At 37.0% G+C, this 16,978-nt stretch overlaps 1 protein-coding gene across 1 annotated transcript in view; it reads right to left on the bottom strand.

Moving 5' to 3' along the window:
- Positions 1–4,967: 4,967 nt before the first annotated feature.
- The window catches only part of HCN1 (hyperpolarization activated cyclic nucleotide gated potassium channel 1), a 202,429-nt gene continuing 190,418 nt past the window's right edge, over positions 4,968–16,978 (bottom strand). The window contains exons 7-8 of the mRNA XM_051804740.1: positions 11,554–11,718; positions 4,968–9,653 (exon numbers count right to left, since the gene is read on the bottom strand). Coding sequence (XP_051660700.1) covers positions 8,812–9,653; positions 11,554–11,718 — 1,007 coding nt within the window. The 3' untranslated portion in view covers positions 4,968–8,811. The remainder of the gene's footprint in view (positions 9,654–11,553; positions 11,719–16,978) is intronic.

The raw sequence follows: 16,978 nt of genomic DNA, 5'->3' as shown, positions 1-16,978 counted from the left end.
TCTACTGGCTGAAAAACTGTCCCATTGGTCACTGATGATACTGCATGCAATTAGCAATGGCTGCAGACTACAGACGGCTCTGAACAACTTAATATACAATGTGAATCCTTTAGATTCAAGGTATAGAAGGCTGGGCCACACTGCTGTCTGCATAAAAGGCCCTGCATGAGATTTAGACATATATAGATAACAGTTTTGTTATAGCCTTTATAATTTTATTTATTTATACATTACTGAAAAGCTTTCCATCGTTTTGCTGTAAGGGCATTATCTTAAAGGTGCTAGTACCAATACACTTTCAACAAATTTATATAGTGCCTATTGAGATAAGATGCTCCATCACAAAATGCAATTTGCATGATTGTTCTTAGATGTTACTGGTTAAATGCATTACATCTCTTTTCCTCCCAAAACTCACTTGTTGTAGGGTGGTAAATGTTGTCACTGGGCAGCATATTTATTCTAGACTTAGTGTTATTATCTGTAATGAACTTGCTTTTCCACAACTGTAACATTAAAACTTAATGTATAAATAGATATAATTCAAACACATTCTGGATTTTCTTCTAGATGGATTTCAAAATAATTCATGCCCTTCTTTAACCCTAATATTTGCAGGACATACCATGGAGCTGTTTGCTTCATGGGGAAGCAACCTTCCCCAGTTATAGTCTCTGGATGCCAAAGACAGATTTATCATAGTTTTGTGGGGTACTGTCATGATTTGTTGACTTTCATAACCAGTACAGTGACATTCTGGCTTCACTCCCAGAAGCCAAAAAAATTACTTATGGGATGTGCAAAAAAAGAAATGGGAGATAAGCCATAGTAAATAAGGAAGATAGGGAGATGTGCAGGATCTAAGTTAGAATAAATATTTGGAAGAAGCATCAATGGAAATATTTGATGCTAGTTATGCTCTGTCCCATTCTCCACCAAGCCGTGATCAGTAACATTTTTTGTGGTTTCCATCTAAGTTATTTGGACTGACTCACAGTAAAATTGTTTCAGCCTGTTTTGAAGTTCAATTAGCAATGTTTATAAAAGTAATTGTTAGACAGAGAGTGCAATGTTATTATAACAAGAAAAAATAAATTACTACAGCATTTTTCAATATACAAATATACCGTAAGTTTTGTAATTTTCCTCTTACACCCATCTTCTAACAGGCCCATCTCTGATATCAAAAGGAGTGGGCAAAGTGGTCTATCAACTGGCAAAGTGGATCTATCAAAGTTCTCAAAATAAACAAAATAAGTCACCTAAAAGAAGTCCTGTATTTGTGACAGAAACAAGAGATTGATTTCTCCAGCTCCTCCTGCTTTATCACTACCCTCATGACAGAGCTGCTTGGCAGCCTTAAATAGGACATGACATGTTGTCATCTTTCCTCTCCTATCCCTTTCATGTCCTTCAGGGAATCTCTACACAAACGCCTTATTTCAAGGAAATAATTTTTTCTGCCTCTGGCAATTCTCTTTGCTTTTCTTCTACTCATTGTTATTGTCACTTTTGCTCTTTTCACTGTGCTCGGGTAGTGACATCAGTATTTCCCATTACTACTGAGAAGCTCCTCCAAACACATGAGAAAAAAAAGAAAAAAAAACCAGAGAACGATCATTCCATTTGATGCAATGAATTTTATCACCTATCTCAAATGATGAAAAAACTGTTCTAGAAAATAGAACAATTTTTGCATGTTCCAGATAGTTGTATCTCTGTCTTTCACAGGAGTATTAGGGAAAGGATAAGAGAGCTAAAAGTGACCCAGCAGAGTGCAGCAATAAACAATACGTGACCTCTTTGACAATCACGAACTTGAGATAGTCAGTGTAACCAGGACCATGACACACGGTGCTCTGTGCTCAGTGCTGTCTGCTTCAATAACACTGCCTACACTATGGAAGTTTATCCCAGATATGTCAGTTTTTCCCAGTTATTAACAATGCCAATTCTTTTCTTAGCAAGCTGTAAAATCAATGACAAAAGACCAGTTAAAAACATGACTCCTCTTTCACAGAACACTTGACTGTCATAGACTTGAGCAAAAAAATAATAGCTATTAAGTATTCATCTTCTCAAACTCCAGATCTGAGAGATTTCACATGTGAAACACTTCCATTCTGATTAATTCAGCTCTCATAAAAAGTACAAACCCAGTTTGAATGCTTATTTATAGAGGATCAAAACCCTAAGGATTTGTAAAGTCCTTTTTTTTTATATTTTTTTTTAATTTGGATTTGTTATTCTGGGACATTTAAACATGTGCAAACAAAACAGAAGATTAAAAGTCCAAAGGTGCAGTCTCTCATTTTCTGGCTCAGAGATTATTTTTGAACTAACCCACAGATTAGATTAAAAAGTGTTTAGGGATACATACCACTTTAAGTCATGCATGCAGTGGTGAACAAATGAATTTTCTTCCATGGTCTAAAAGCTTGTTTTCTGATTTTATGTGCTAGTTGACCTAAGATTAGCACATACTCCATAAAGAATTTTTATTTCTCTTTGTGCATTAGTTCAATCAAGATTTTGATAGGAGTTCTGAATTGTGTCCACATCTTTTTGTCTTGCAAAACAGACATGAAGAAAAGCAAAAACCTTGAGTTATTCCATCTGATTTGTCTGGTGGATCTGATGAACAACTTCTTGCTACTGGAGAAAAGAAAGAAGATGTCAAACCCATTCTATTACTTGGTAAAATGCACACAATGCACTTCCTTTATCGTTTGGTTGGCTGGGGTCTTTTGGTTTTGTTTTGTTTCTTTTTTTTTTTTTTAGTATTTCTTAATCTTCTTTGAATATCAATGTAGGAACCAACTAAACTGAAATACAGTTGAGATACAGCACTGCCTGAAAATATTGGTACACATTTCTGTTGCCAAGATGACAGCACAGGATGAAGACTAATCATAGTCAAAAAGGGTCTCGACTGGCAGATGTTAAAAAAGCAAAGTTTGCAATTACAATATAATCTACTTTATCATACAGGGTAGATGTGAATCACAGGGTTTCAGATGTGAATTGATCAGTCCAGGTCATATTTAGGAGTATTTCTGGTTCTTTGTAAGAGGGCCTCTAATATTGCTGGTGATTGTCACTCTACTTAGATTTCCTGCTGCAGTGGACAATGACCTGGCATCAGTTATTCCTGACACTGCCTCTTGGCTGGATAGAGGAACCAATATAATTGGATGTAAATCTCCCAGCACTTAGAAAAAACTAATTGCTATAAAACTCTGCAGGCATCTCCTCAAAAATGCAGACTACACCTCTAGTGTAACAAGCACAGAAAACTTGTTATCAATGTTGACTTTGCAGAGAAATAAAAAATTCAATTCAAGAAGAACCTGGCCTAGAAGAACTGAGATCTGCAGTTATTGTTCTCTGATACATAGGAACTTTTCTTACTTCAAAACAAACCTTTTAATTTAAAGCCTCTACACTGCAACAACACAACTGAACACAGATTGCACATATTTTCCTTTCTGAAGAAAAGATGTGGAAGTAGATGTATAAGTAGTGGTCATACTCAGTGTACCACCCAGAGAACATCTCAGATTTTGTGATGTCAAGTGCAATATGGAACCTATAAAGAGTGGAGTAGTCATTAAACAGAAGACAGACGAGATGCTTCACTAATGCTATAGGAACTATGGGTTGTGTCTATGCAAACTTTTCAGTAACTGTGGAGCCCAGAAGCAGCTGACATTGGAGATGCATTTTCAGATTGAACCTCGGGTTTGTTGAGACCTATGGTTCAGTGTAAGAGTCCCTCCAGTACCCTGACGACTTTCCAGAAAAATGGTTCAAGTACCTGCTTCCCTTTAGTGCACAGGCTAGTTTCGACTGATTGAAACTACGACATTCAATCTCCTCTCTTTTGTGCTGCAGTTCTACTTGATCCAAACTTGCCAATGACTTTTCAGAAAGAACTAACTCAGCACTGCACAATCTCTTCAAAGCAGAGCATAGGGGGAACCATATTCCAAATCTGACGTGTAAAACTGGAGAATGGTAAAAAAATATGGTATGTTTTGCAAGCAGGTGAAATAACATCATACAAGAACAGTTTCAAGGATGAGGAAAAGTTTAGATTCAGTTCAAATGTGTGCTTGAGTCCATCAGTTCATAGTCCAAGGATCACCTGACCTGGAATACCTCTTAAACCATCTAATGGAATTGACAGCAATATTTAAAAATGTATATGGAAGATACACAGGTAGATTTAAAATCAATTCATTTAGTTGGATACTCTGCTTGTCTACTATCACTGCTTTTCTCTTTCTAATATCCCTGTTTTTCTCTTTCTAATGCTCCTATATCTTGACCTGAAAAATTCAGTGCTACCACACTCTTGTTAAGATATTGCATGTTAAAGTACTAATATGTCTTCACTGAGATGAGAAAAAAGGTAACCATGGATCAGAAATTATACCATCTGGATGGTGTCCATTGGGCTAGCCAGGGTGGATTCACACTAGCATTCTAGTGCTAAGTATGCAAAGGAGTGCTGGGTACTGATTATTGGTGAAAAATGTACCAATTCAAGACTCACAGCATGTATTTCTCATAGGACATGCTCTAGGGCAATATTAATGCTCTTACTCTTCCCTAATTAAAAAGAAAAAGGAAGGAGACAAAAGACCAAATCCACTAAACAAATAAATTTGCACACCCAATTTTTAGAGTGTTCAGATAGTGCTTGTAGCTCAGACCCAAGATTTGTAAACAAACACTTTCTGTTCCTATATTGTAACAATTTTTTGGAATGAGCAGAGGACTTAAGAACAGCAGAAATTACTAACATCACTGCATATTTCCAGAGCAGTTGAACTGCAGGCTCATTTAAAAATTTAACATCTTATTATCAAAATAATATGTTTTTCTTCACTGGACAATGTCACTTATAGAGTAGAAATGAATGCAAATGTATAGAAATACTGAAATTGGTTTGAGAACTCATGAATAAATTTTGAAAATAGAAATATTAAGCTTAACTCTTAACGACATGCATCAAGACATGAAAGTTTGCTTTTTAGATAAAATTTACTTTGGTTCCATTTCAAGATAAGGTAGGAAGTAAGCTGAGGTAGATATAGACACTCAAAATGGAGAGATTTTAAAAATACATAAATTGGTGTGTAGATACACATCAATACCATATACTGGGACATGAAATATCACTTAAAAACAATCCTTTGTTTCTTTTGGTTCTGCACGCAAACATGTATGGAATAATAAGACTGAACCAAAGAGCAAAGTATACTTTGTGCAGTGGTCAAATGTAGACAGGAGAACTGAACTGTTGCTGCTAAACAAGATTTTTCTAGTGTCATGCTAGTATTTTTGAAAATCCCTTCATTGACCACCATCGGACTGAAGCAATATCTTAGTGATGCAAAGTAAAAAAACCAAATTTAAATACCAGTGAAAGGAATTCACAATATACTCTAGAGTGCAAACTGAAAATACAACTACTCATGCTTGCTTAAATCAGTTTATCAGTCTAGGATTCTATTGATCCTACCGAAGATAATGTAAAACACATAATATGCTATTACTTTGAATGCACTAAGCTTTTTAATTTACAATGTCCTAAAATAAAAATAATGAACATCAGTGTTCCCCTGAAATCTGAACTATTATACACAAGTTTAGAGGTATATCTGGGATTGGCACACACAGTAAGACGAAGTGAAAATATGACAGAATACAGTTTCCTTAAGTTATACTTACACCTCTTTGGGATTTTCTCCTGGGATATTTAATATTTTATACAAAAACAAATGCAATTTTCAAATATTTGTACTTTAAAAATATTACAGATAAATATTAATTGCTTAAATGAAAGTTTTGTAGGGAAATTAATTTCTCTAATCTGAAGAGAATATATAGTTTAGGAATTGGTTGAGTAAATAAGGTAGTATCCTTGAATTTCTAAGCCCCCTTCTTTCAAGAGTGTACATAATGACTAAGGCAGTTTTCTCTCCACCTCCCCATACTTAGTGCATACCACTTCTGGGCTCAGAATAAAGAAAAGACATAAGCAAACAATTCTTCTTCCATATTAAAGCAAAACTTTCTCAGTTATAAAGATATTGGAACAAAAAAATATTCATGGGGTTTTTTTTATATATTTTCTTCAATTTATTAATAATCTTTTATATTTGTTTATTTATGGCTTTGAGCAAAGACAAAAGAAAAAATCTAACTCATCCCTGATCATACAGTTATTGTAAGAACCAGACCTATAGTCTTCCCAGCAGCAGTAAGATCCAACCTTTTTTCATTAATACATTGCAACTTGTACAGATGTGAGATTTCATACTTATGGGCTTACTTATGTACAGAGAAAATAGGTCACTTCTGAAACTAGCAATGGACCTTTATATTACAGGAATGTGAGTCATTTGTTTCTTAATCTAAGTATATATACATTCATACATACATATATATATACGTATATAATTTTATACCCTGTACCATTTTTTTTTAATTAACATACAAATCCTAGATATTGTCCACTCTATTACAAAGTCATTAAAAATTATTTATGGTTTCACTGAAAGACCATGTGAATTAATATTTCTTCATAGTGCTTAAAATAAAATAAAAATATATATAAAAATATTTTGCTACTAACCCCATTTCTCCTATTAAATGTAAACCTTAAACAGTTTTCAAGATCAGTACATGATCTTAGTTAACTGACAGAATTTGTTAGCATTAAAATAATATAAGGGGTATTTTACTGATAAATAAATGGTCTTGCAGCGTATCCATAATGTTTGAGACACTTTTTAAACAATCATTTCCCCATTTCCACTCCAGGTCACTTAAATTAATGGCAGCAGCATGTTAGTGGGTTAATTACATCGATTTTTACTGGTGAGTGTGAGTCAGCAAAAAAAAAAAAAAAGAAGATTTTTTAAAAATTTTATTTGATGTACCACTTTAGTAAAACGTATAACAGGCAGCATAGGCTCAAGCTCTGTTAGCTTTAGTATATTTTACTTGGCTCTCAAGTACATCTGGATTCACTGCATTAGTAGTTTGTGATGTTATTTAATTTTTCCATGCATCGTTAAATTCAGCATTAATGGAAAGAGAACTCCTTTGCATTCACTTCCTTAACATGAATCAGCCTGGTTTTAAGGAACAGAATATATGCTTATATCATATCCATAATGCTGATTTTTAATGAGTTGAATTATGACACATTTAGTCTCAATCTCTATTTAATGTGACAAATCAGGCACAAATGATTACGAATTTTTTTTTCTGGATAAGATAATGTGAAGGTTTGAGCAAACAAAACAAAATGTTCACAAAACAGTATGCTTTAACCCTGCTTTCTGTCACCATTTCCTTTCTGTTTTGAAGACATAAAAAATAATAAACCTCATACCTATGGGCTATGTTTGACACTACATGCCTTAGGATATACTAACCATTTAATTACAATATACACAGAGCAAATCGTGCATTTCCAGACAGACTTGATGCTATATTATATTTATTTTTGTAAATTAACACCACAGTCAACTACAAAACTACAGTGAAGACACAGAAAGCACCTGAAAGTCTAAATCAAGCTGTGGTTTACAAATAATCTTTTAAATGAAAAACCTCACTTCTAGACTTAAACCAGAGATTCAAAGTCAGCATTATAGGAATTTTAAGGTAGACACAATTAATGAATGGTTATTATTTTCTAAGATACCATAAAGCCTTTTCCTACTGACCAAACCTATTTTATCGTCTTTTTTTTTTTTTCCAAAGCATGCATGGAATATTCTCAGATGCTATTGAGGGCAAGAAGAAGAAAAGTGATGGTACTGGTGAAGTACAAGCGGTTTGCAGGATCAAGCGTACAATTTTGCATAAAACATTGCATGTAAAAGTAACACCATAGGTTTTAAGCCATTGCATTACAATTTAACAGTTGTGTTGCACTTAGCTTTAACAAATTTTAAAACTGTAAATTTTGAAGTGAAAAGCGGAACCTAAATTCCTAAACAAAGACCTTGCAATGGTACACCACACAGCAGCTATTTTTGCTTGGTTCTAAAAAGTTATTTACAATGGCAATATTTAGTCTTTGTAAAAGTCTTTAGCAATATGAAGATCAAAGTCCACCCAATTTTCTTAAACAACAGAAGGGTTGACATGTCATGAGGTTACAACCTATCCAGAGGAGTGCTAGTGCCACCCTTTAGACTGCAGATGTTTGCAATATAATGCTTTTCCAATCTAAATCCAAATGGATGGTGCTAACATATGAAATGTAATGCAAAATAACAACTGAATTCTTCACAAGAAATTAACATCATATACGCAATAAATGAAATAACACAGGTTTCAGAATATCACTTGGTCAGTGCTACGTGTTACTTGTTAGTTAAATTGATTTTTTTCTTTTTTTTTTTTTTTTATATACTTGTTTGAAGTTTGTTATTGTGTTGACAATAATGAAAATAGCAGATCCCCTAGACAGAGAACAGCTCTTAGGCTGATTTTGAAGTCAACACATTAAAAACATTACAGCTAAATTTAATTTTCTTTAATGGTTGAGAGGAAGGAAGACATGAATTCAAACAAGTTTTTTTAATTCTTTTAATATATATATGTATACATATATATGTATATACATATACATATATAATTTTTACATTCGTTACATAGGGCAAAGCTGTCTAAAGTATTTTTCTCATAGTAGACTGCTGGGGAACATTAGGAAACAGGCTACAACAGTTCGGAGGATGGTGCTCGGTTTGTTGAAAGTCTGTTGCTCACAGTCATCAGGGATCATAAGTTTGAGGCGAAACGCGGTTTGTCTCCCTCGGGCTCTGTGCTTAAGACTGTGGAAGAATCCCTTTGCAGGGGAGCAGCGGGCGGCGCGGCCCCCCGGTTCGGGGGAATGGCTCCCGAGGACATCTGTCGGAAGAGCGAGACCCGCTGCGGGACGGAGGCGCGGCCGGCCGGGGGCACGCCGGGACCCGGGGCGGGCTGCGGGAGGGAGGCGAGGGACTCGCCCACGGTGGGGTGAGGCCTGGCGATCAGCGTGGAGATCTCGTGGGGCAGCGAGGGCTGCGAGGCCGAGAGCGGCCGCACCTCCCGCGTCAGGTTGGTGTTGTGGAGGGCCTGGGTGCTCTTGTGCACCTCGTTCTTCCGCGCCGCGCCGGGGGGCTGCTGGGACGCTTGTGGCGGCGGCTGCTGCGGCTGCGGCTGCTGCTGCTGCTGCTGCATCAGGGAGAGCTGCGAGGCGGTGGGCGAGGCGTACTGGAAAGTTCGGCCGGCCAGCGGGCTCTGTACCGGCGGACTGCAGACGGCTGTGGTGTAGGAGCAGGGCGAGAGGATGACGGCAGCCTGCTGGGGCGTCTGCGTGCTGGGCGAGGGGGAGTGCAGGTTCCCGTGGGAGAGGCTGCTGGTGCTGTACACGGGCGGCGACTGCGTCCGGCCGCGCGAGGACGAGGCCGAGGTGCTGGAGTTGAGGGCCGGCATTTGCTGCAGGCTCACCGGGGCGATGGTCTGCACCATCTCCCTGTCGTGCTTCACGATCTGCTTCAGGATCTCGTTCTCCTGATTGTTGAAAACGCCGGTGTTGAGGTCTTTCTGGAACTTCTGCAGGAGGATTGAGTTCTTCTTCCCTTCACAGAGAGGCAGAAGAGTTAGTGATCCTGAGGCACAGGCGGCAGAGCCCCACTCTGGCTTTGTGTTTCAGCACCCAGCACTGGGTGCTGTGTATTGTAAAAGCCTCGGCAGGCACCGGGGTGGCTGAACTAAGGCCCCTGCTCCGCCCCAGCCCAGTGCAGGAGGGGACTGCGCCACTCGGGCACTGCCACAGTGGCCCACGCTGGTCACAGCTCCCCATGGCTGCCTCCACCTGCAGCCCTACATCCCCTCCCCGCACCAGCACAGCGGGCTCCTGTAAGACCCCTGCACTTAGATGCTTGGACTTTATGTGCCTCTTCACTTGCAGTTTACTGATTTTACTGCAATTACATGTAAGAATGGCAATTTACTGAGCAACTTACAGTAAGAGTTACCGTGCTCTGCATCTACATCATCTTTCTCTGTTCATTGCAAAACCAGATTTCCACTGAGCTGTTACATAACATAAATACACCTGCCATCTAGCACATTCCTGGGAAGTAATAACTAGACATTAGTAACCAGTGGCCACCAATTGACAAGAAATCATCCTTTTAAATGTGAACTCATATGAACTTATGGCTAATGTGACAACCTGCTTGCACAATAAAGACTGCTGTACACTGCATCCTAATGTCTGCTTGATGGGTTCCAGTGTTTGCAGGATGTAGACGCTATTCTGTCTGAGTCATCAGATGCACAGGAACACAATGGCACTCAATTGCTCCATTTTTTTTTTTTTTTTTGATAAAACACTTCAGATGGGATTGCTATTCCCAAGTGGACTGGACTTTACTGCTAATATTATTCAAGCACCTATTACTTAGAGTTGGACTACATTTTCAGAGAGTCTCAAGAGACAAATTTTAAGAGTTTAATGCATGGAGTGCTCACAATCTGCAGAATACTAAAACACCTCTATTAAAATTAGAAACCTGTATACCTGTATTGCAATTCTTTTTGGTATATTAAAGAAAAGATACTTTTTTCCAAATCACATCTTCGGCTTAGAACAGGCAGCACGACACTTCCTTGCAATTCTTTTTGGTTTAATTTCGAAGAAACTACAAGTATTGAGAAAGAGGGATGCAGAGAAATCTTTACACTGGAATTTTATTGTGAAGTTGTGAGTTTTTTCACAGCTGCCTTTTAAAACCAGTGTCGATAATCAGAGTGCAATTCTCCTGACCAAAGACCATATATTTTGCCTACTGTGTCCTATCAGAGAGGTCCAGAATATTGGGATGCACGATGGCAACTTCACACCCCCTGTTTTGATAATCTGCCGTACATTTCTGCCTTTCACTTGGATGTTGTTGGCCTGCTTTTCTGATTGCAAGCAGATCTGAGCAATGCCAGTGTGCAGCCATCAAAGCTAGCAGTGCCCATGTTGTGAGGAAAATGAGAGCCCTACTGCAAAGGATTAATTCACTTCAACAAACAAGGAGTTTGTGAGTGCTGAGAGGCTTTAGCTCTTCCCAGAATTATAGATGTCATCTCTAAGCAATTTATTTAGGAAAATGTCACCTACAGCTGATGAAACAGCATAAATCCTATCAAGTGCTGAAGGCAGCAAAAGAAATCTACAGGACTAATAAATAATACTAATGATAATTAAAGTATGAAAAATATGCTTAGAAGAGTATGAAAACTATGCTTAGAAGAGTATGAAAACTTTCTAAAACTTCATGGTTTTTATTATTTAAAAGTGAGATTGCAAAATTTCATGTTGGCACAAGTGTTATGTATAGATCAACAAAACATTTACTGCTGTATAACAAACAAAACTTATGGACAGGAGTTTTCATTTTTAAGAGTGGCATTTTATCATGCAACTCAAGGAAAAGAAAATGCAGAAAGGTTTTAAGAATTAAGCATATAGAAAAAAATAAATACCTATCCTGTCTAGCCTATCAATTGCCACTGTTTCGAAGGCCCTTCTCATCATGGGGTACTCTTCCAGGACCTCGTTGAAATTGTCCACTGAGAGGGAATACAGGCGACAGTATGTGTCTGCTCTTACACTGGCAGTTCGACGGCCTTTGGTCAAAAGGCAGATCTCTGTGGAGAGAAAAATTCAACACACACAGGAAACAAAGAAGTTAGTGAACCATGCGAAACTTAAAAGCTAGACATTGACTCAGTGCTAACAAGTAATAATTCAGTACTCAGTAATAATTTTTCTATTGCTGTTTACACAAGCTTGCAGGGGCAATTTTGGAGGTGTTTGATTCTGGTTTTGGTACTCTGAAAAGAAAACTCAGGTTCATTAAGAGGTTTTTGCCTGTAGGTTTTCTTGGTCTGAACTCTGATTTTATCAAGCCTTTTTAAAATAATGCTTCAAGTTATAAGAAATGATCCATCACCTGTCAAATACAGCTTTCTGACTTTGATTAACCCAAGTGCTGAATTAACCCAAGTGATTATATTGATTTTCTTTTATATATACAACTGCCATAGAGGACCAATGCCTTTAATAATTCACTAGATTTACTAAGCCAAAGCAGTACATGATGTAATGATATTTGAATAAAAGAGCTGTTATAAGAAAAAATACTTCAAGCATGACAATGCCTTCTGTTTCCTTGGGGTTTATGTGCTAGGTATTTTAGGAGAGCAAACTTAGGACTTTAGACTTTTTTTCTCATTAGGCTAAAAAATGGAATCCATTTGATTAGTCTAGTAGTTTTTCTCTGCAAGTGCCTACAACAGAAATTTGTTATTCTGGAACAGTGGAAACCAAAGCTATATGCAGAGTCCCAGGAAACAGCCCCAAACTTGTGATTGCTGATTCTAAAACCCACAGTAACAGGGTTACTGCATAAAGACCAAAGTAAATGTCTGAGGCATGTAACAGCAAAACATGGAGTAGAATATTTATGTACTTAGATTAATTTACATTAAGTACATTTTCAAGCTGGGGAATAAGAATGCATTTAGAAATATCAAGAATTCTTGAGCTCAGGCAGGATGAGAGATAGTTTCCCTAACCAGTTCCAGCAGTCAAGAGTTATGAGTTCATACTTGTTCATATTTAAATGCAAAGTAGGAAACTGTCTCCTCTGTTGCTTTTGTGTCCATTACATGCTCAACGTCAATCAAACTATCATTCTCAAGTGTGGAAAAACAAATGTTCTTTCCTAACAAAAATAGACTTTAGACTTTCTCAGACTTCAGTTATACAAAGTGCCAACAAAGTGCTTTTATTTTTTTGTTGTATGTCTTTAAGAAATAAATTTTTTGTTAATCTAGAATGTAAAGAATTTTGATTTTTTTTTTCGTCTCATACTTCTTGAGGAATTTCCACATACTACCTTACCCTGAAGGCTTAGGGGATAAAATGCTTAAATTGCATTGGATAAATTAAAGGAAATTAGCATGGGACCAGTACTAACACAGAATGTACTTAAACCCCAACAGCGCTGCAAGAATTTATAGAGACTACTGGGTGTTGCAAGGGTTCTTGACCTAAAGTTCCTCACAAAACTTGATGCCCATGCAATAATGACAACTTACTGTAAAGAAACAGCCAGGTATAACAAGAGGTCAGCCCTTTCCTTTTCTAACTCCTAGTTCACCCTAACCTCCTCTTCTTAGACTGAACCCTCTGCATTTTAGTTACAAGAGTGAGAAGGACATTTTGCCCAAGGGGAGCAGTTAAATGCAGTGAATGCCTGCTCCATTTCCTAAGATATTCTTCAGATCTCGCGAAGAATAAAGTTTTACAATACATGGTTGAATTTATAGATAACTGTCTGAAAAATCTGTGTGACTAATGATCACCTTTTGATTTTCAGCTTTCTTCAATTAAAGTTGCTGCAAACAGTACTAGAGCCATAAAGAGATATCTTCTGCTGTTCTCAACAAATACAAGTACTTAGGTTGAAAAAGCATCAAACGCCCCAAACAAAATAAATGCTGTCTTTGGATCCAAATAATTCTGAAGTGTGCAGAAAAAAAATGGAGAAAGTACAGTTTTCATCATTAGTAATCTTGACCACTGTATTTTAGATAATTTAAACAAAAAGAATGGGAAGAAGCCATAAGAGACAATGTTAGATTTCATCACAGGAGACTGGGACCATGGAATGAATGGATATTGGTGCAACAAATACAATTGTTTTTTTCCCCTTTTTTCATCTTTTATTATTCTCGTCAAGTAAGGGGAATGGAAAAAAAAAAATCACTGAAAACTACAATGTGCAGAACTCTGTTAACTCACAACTTCTGGTTGAAGAGTATCTGTTTGGAAGGCTCTTAGTAACCATAATGGAGTCTATTAGTTAGATAAGACAATAAAGAATGGGTCAGAAAAGATATGACAAATGTCCCAAGTGCCTAGAAACTGAGCAGGGACTGCTGCTGTGGAGTCTGCCTGCTCAGGAAGCTAGGAAAACTTTGTGTTCTAAGTCAGTTGAATGGTGTCATTCAAAAGATGAACTACAGCTTCTCACAGAAAAAATATCATGTGATGAATACTTCTGTACTGCATTTCCAGCAATGTTTCTTGACTGATAAGAATTGTATTATAGTCACTGAAACATCCTCCATATTGCTTTGTTACACGCACCAATAGCATCATTTGTACTCTGGCCACAAGACTAATGTGTTTGTTAATTGTATGTGTTCATCTATTAGTTATTTTTTGGAACAGACTCTCAAGCCTAATAAGACATAATATATAAAATCCTCTTTTATCTGGATAGAGACGAAGAACACAGAATATTGAAATATGTTCCTATCAAACACTTGTGTTCATTTAAATAAATCAAAGTTTGTTTTTCATGAAAAAAACAAAGTAATGAAAATATCCAGGATATATTTAAAATTAGTCTTAGTAGCATCAAGTGCACATGGTGCCCTCAATAATTATGCTTTCCTTGACATTCAGTTGATTTAAATAGACTAGGAAATGCAAACAATAATAACACAAGAGTGTGTAGTGAAATACAAAGTGCACAGACTATTTTCAAACAGCTTGGACAAACAAGGTTCTCTATTAGAATAAAAATAAGTGTCAGTAGCATATTATTAATATTTCTGTCTGCATTTGGCATGGTGCCTTACCTTCATGCTGATGCTTTCAGTGTGTCAAATACTTCTATCTTTCCTTTCCAAACAAAAGAATGTCTTTAATTCCAATTAATAATTATGTATTAGGCTGTAATGAACCTGTAATTCAATTCTTAATGCAAGTTTTACTTTATTATTTAATCTCTTGGATAACTGTTCCCTAGAACATTTTGAAACAAATGTCTGTCACTGCCCTAATGAAAAGTGACTATTTGAAAGCACTAAATGATGCTAAAAAAATAGATTTATTCTTTCAGTCTGTATGTAATACAAATGTAATTATTTCATCTGTGAAAATCATAATTTGTGTTCTGCTAGGGTCAGGTCTTTCCTGCAGAACAATACAGCTCAAAAGAATATGAAAAAGGCTCAAATACAATCTCAAGGTATTGACTAAAAAGCACAATGATAAAAGTTTAAAGCTAAGCTTGTTCTGAAGGTTATAAATAAAATAATCTGATCACCAGTGTCTTAGATGCACACATACATGGGATGTGGTTTAGTGGTGGAATTGTTAGTGCTTGGGTTAGTGGTTGGACTCAGTGATCTCAAATGTTGTTTCTATCTAGAGTGATTCTACAATGCCATGGCAGTATTTCAGCAAGAGCATCAGGTTGAATTTTTGGAACACCATGAATTTCTGAAGAAGTTTGCCCATATCCATATAAAAAAGGGAATGCATAAGTTGTATTTTATTATTGCCTTAATGTGACAGAACTCTCTGGATAGGAAATTCTACATACCTTAAAAACAGCAATACGGAAGACTGACTTCAGGAAAGTCTAAATGAGTTAAGGTGAATGACACAACCCACGGGATGAATTTTAAAGAATTAGGCTTAATAAGGCCCCAGTTTTGGTTCCAGCTGAGACCAGGTTCATCCTTCTCTTGGACTGTATTGATATGCCACTGTAGGTGATAATTTCCCCCCTCCCCCCGTTGCTATGTGATTCCTGAACGCTTTTTTCTTCAAGAAAATAACTGCAGGGAATGTGGAAGAGGTTTATCACCAGCACCCTATATGATGTTGCATTGCTTCCTTAGTCTTTACTGGATGGAAATATATTTACTGCCACCCTAGCAATAGTTTCCTGTGTCCACTTTACACTGACCTAGGAAAAATCCTTTTTTACTCTGAGAAGCAATACAGTTTATCTGAATGTGTATAGTTTTCCAGTCACCATCAGTTCATTTTACATATAAATTATACTCCAGATGTAATTACTCAACTTCATATGTCACACTAACACTTGACCAGAGATTAAAATCTTCAGAAATTCAAAATGTCAGTATAAAATTACCTTGCAGACAAAATGTGTCCACCAACAGATAAACTAGTTGATAAAGGAAAGAGGTATGAGTGCAGTACTTAGCATGCTCATTGAAGGACACCAAACCAGTCCTGTCTCCATATTTCTTAGCTTAGGATGGTAAATAGTTAGTGTAGAAAATTAATACAATGAATTACTGTATGCACACCTTTGTCTTGCAAGGACAAAACCACCAGAACTAAAGCACAAGTTCACTTTATTAGGTGCAGAAATAATTTTTTGTAGTAATGAATAAATGAAGTCAATAGTATTTTAGCTGTACAGCGCTCTCCCTATTAAAGGCAAGTAAAAATAATTAGCAATAATTTCTATGCATTTCTGTCCCCTTCCAAAGCTGTAACAGGTTTCCCATCATCTATCAGATTTAATATTACAGAATCTAATGAGGTATCCTTCCAGCTGAGGACAGCTAACTACTGCTTCAGTTCCTCAGCAGGAAACTTGTTTCATCTTGTAGTAGGCATATACGTTGCTGTGCAAACGGGAAAGAAGCTATTCAGACCATCTGGTTGCTTTGAGCAGCAGAAGAAAGATGGAAAATTAAAGCAATTCAAAGGATTGGGTCAGTCAGTCTAGTAGACTTGGAAATGTTTTCTGAGAACAGGACAGTGGATTAGAATATTTTTTATTTTATAGAAAGCAATGATTTACTGAACTATCATAGACAAAACTTAAATGTACAAATGCTCTTTCCATCCACCCATCTTGTAAGTCCTCAGAGTAGGCTTCCCAGAACTACCAGGTTTAGGCTATTCTTATTTTCTAACATAAGTCGTCATAACAGCAACTACTTGGCATGTAATAAAGATCAATAGTTCTTTGCTTCCTTCAAGCTACTGAAGTTGTCCACTGAGCAGAGATGAGTTAATGGGCACTTTCTCTGAGTGCCAGTCACAGGAAGGGACCTTCAGCACGGG

The sequence above is a fragment of the Manacus candei genome, unplaced genomic scaffold (genome assembly GCF_025592945.1).
Source record: "Manacus candei isolate 608988 ecotype Guabito, Panama unplaced genomic scaffold, ASM2559294v1 h1tg000061l, whole genome shotgun sequence".
Lineage (NCBI taxonomy): Eukaryota > Metazoa > Chordata > Aves > Passeriformes > Pipridae > Manacus > Manacus candei.
Note: the sequence above shows the minus strand (reverse complement) of the source record. Positions and strands in the feature narration are given on the sequence as shown.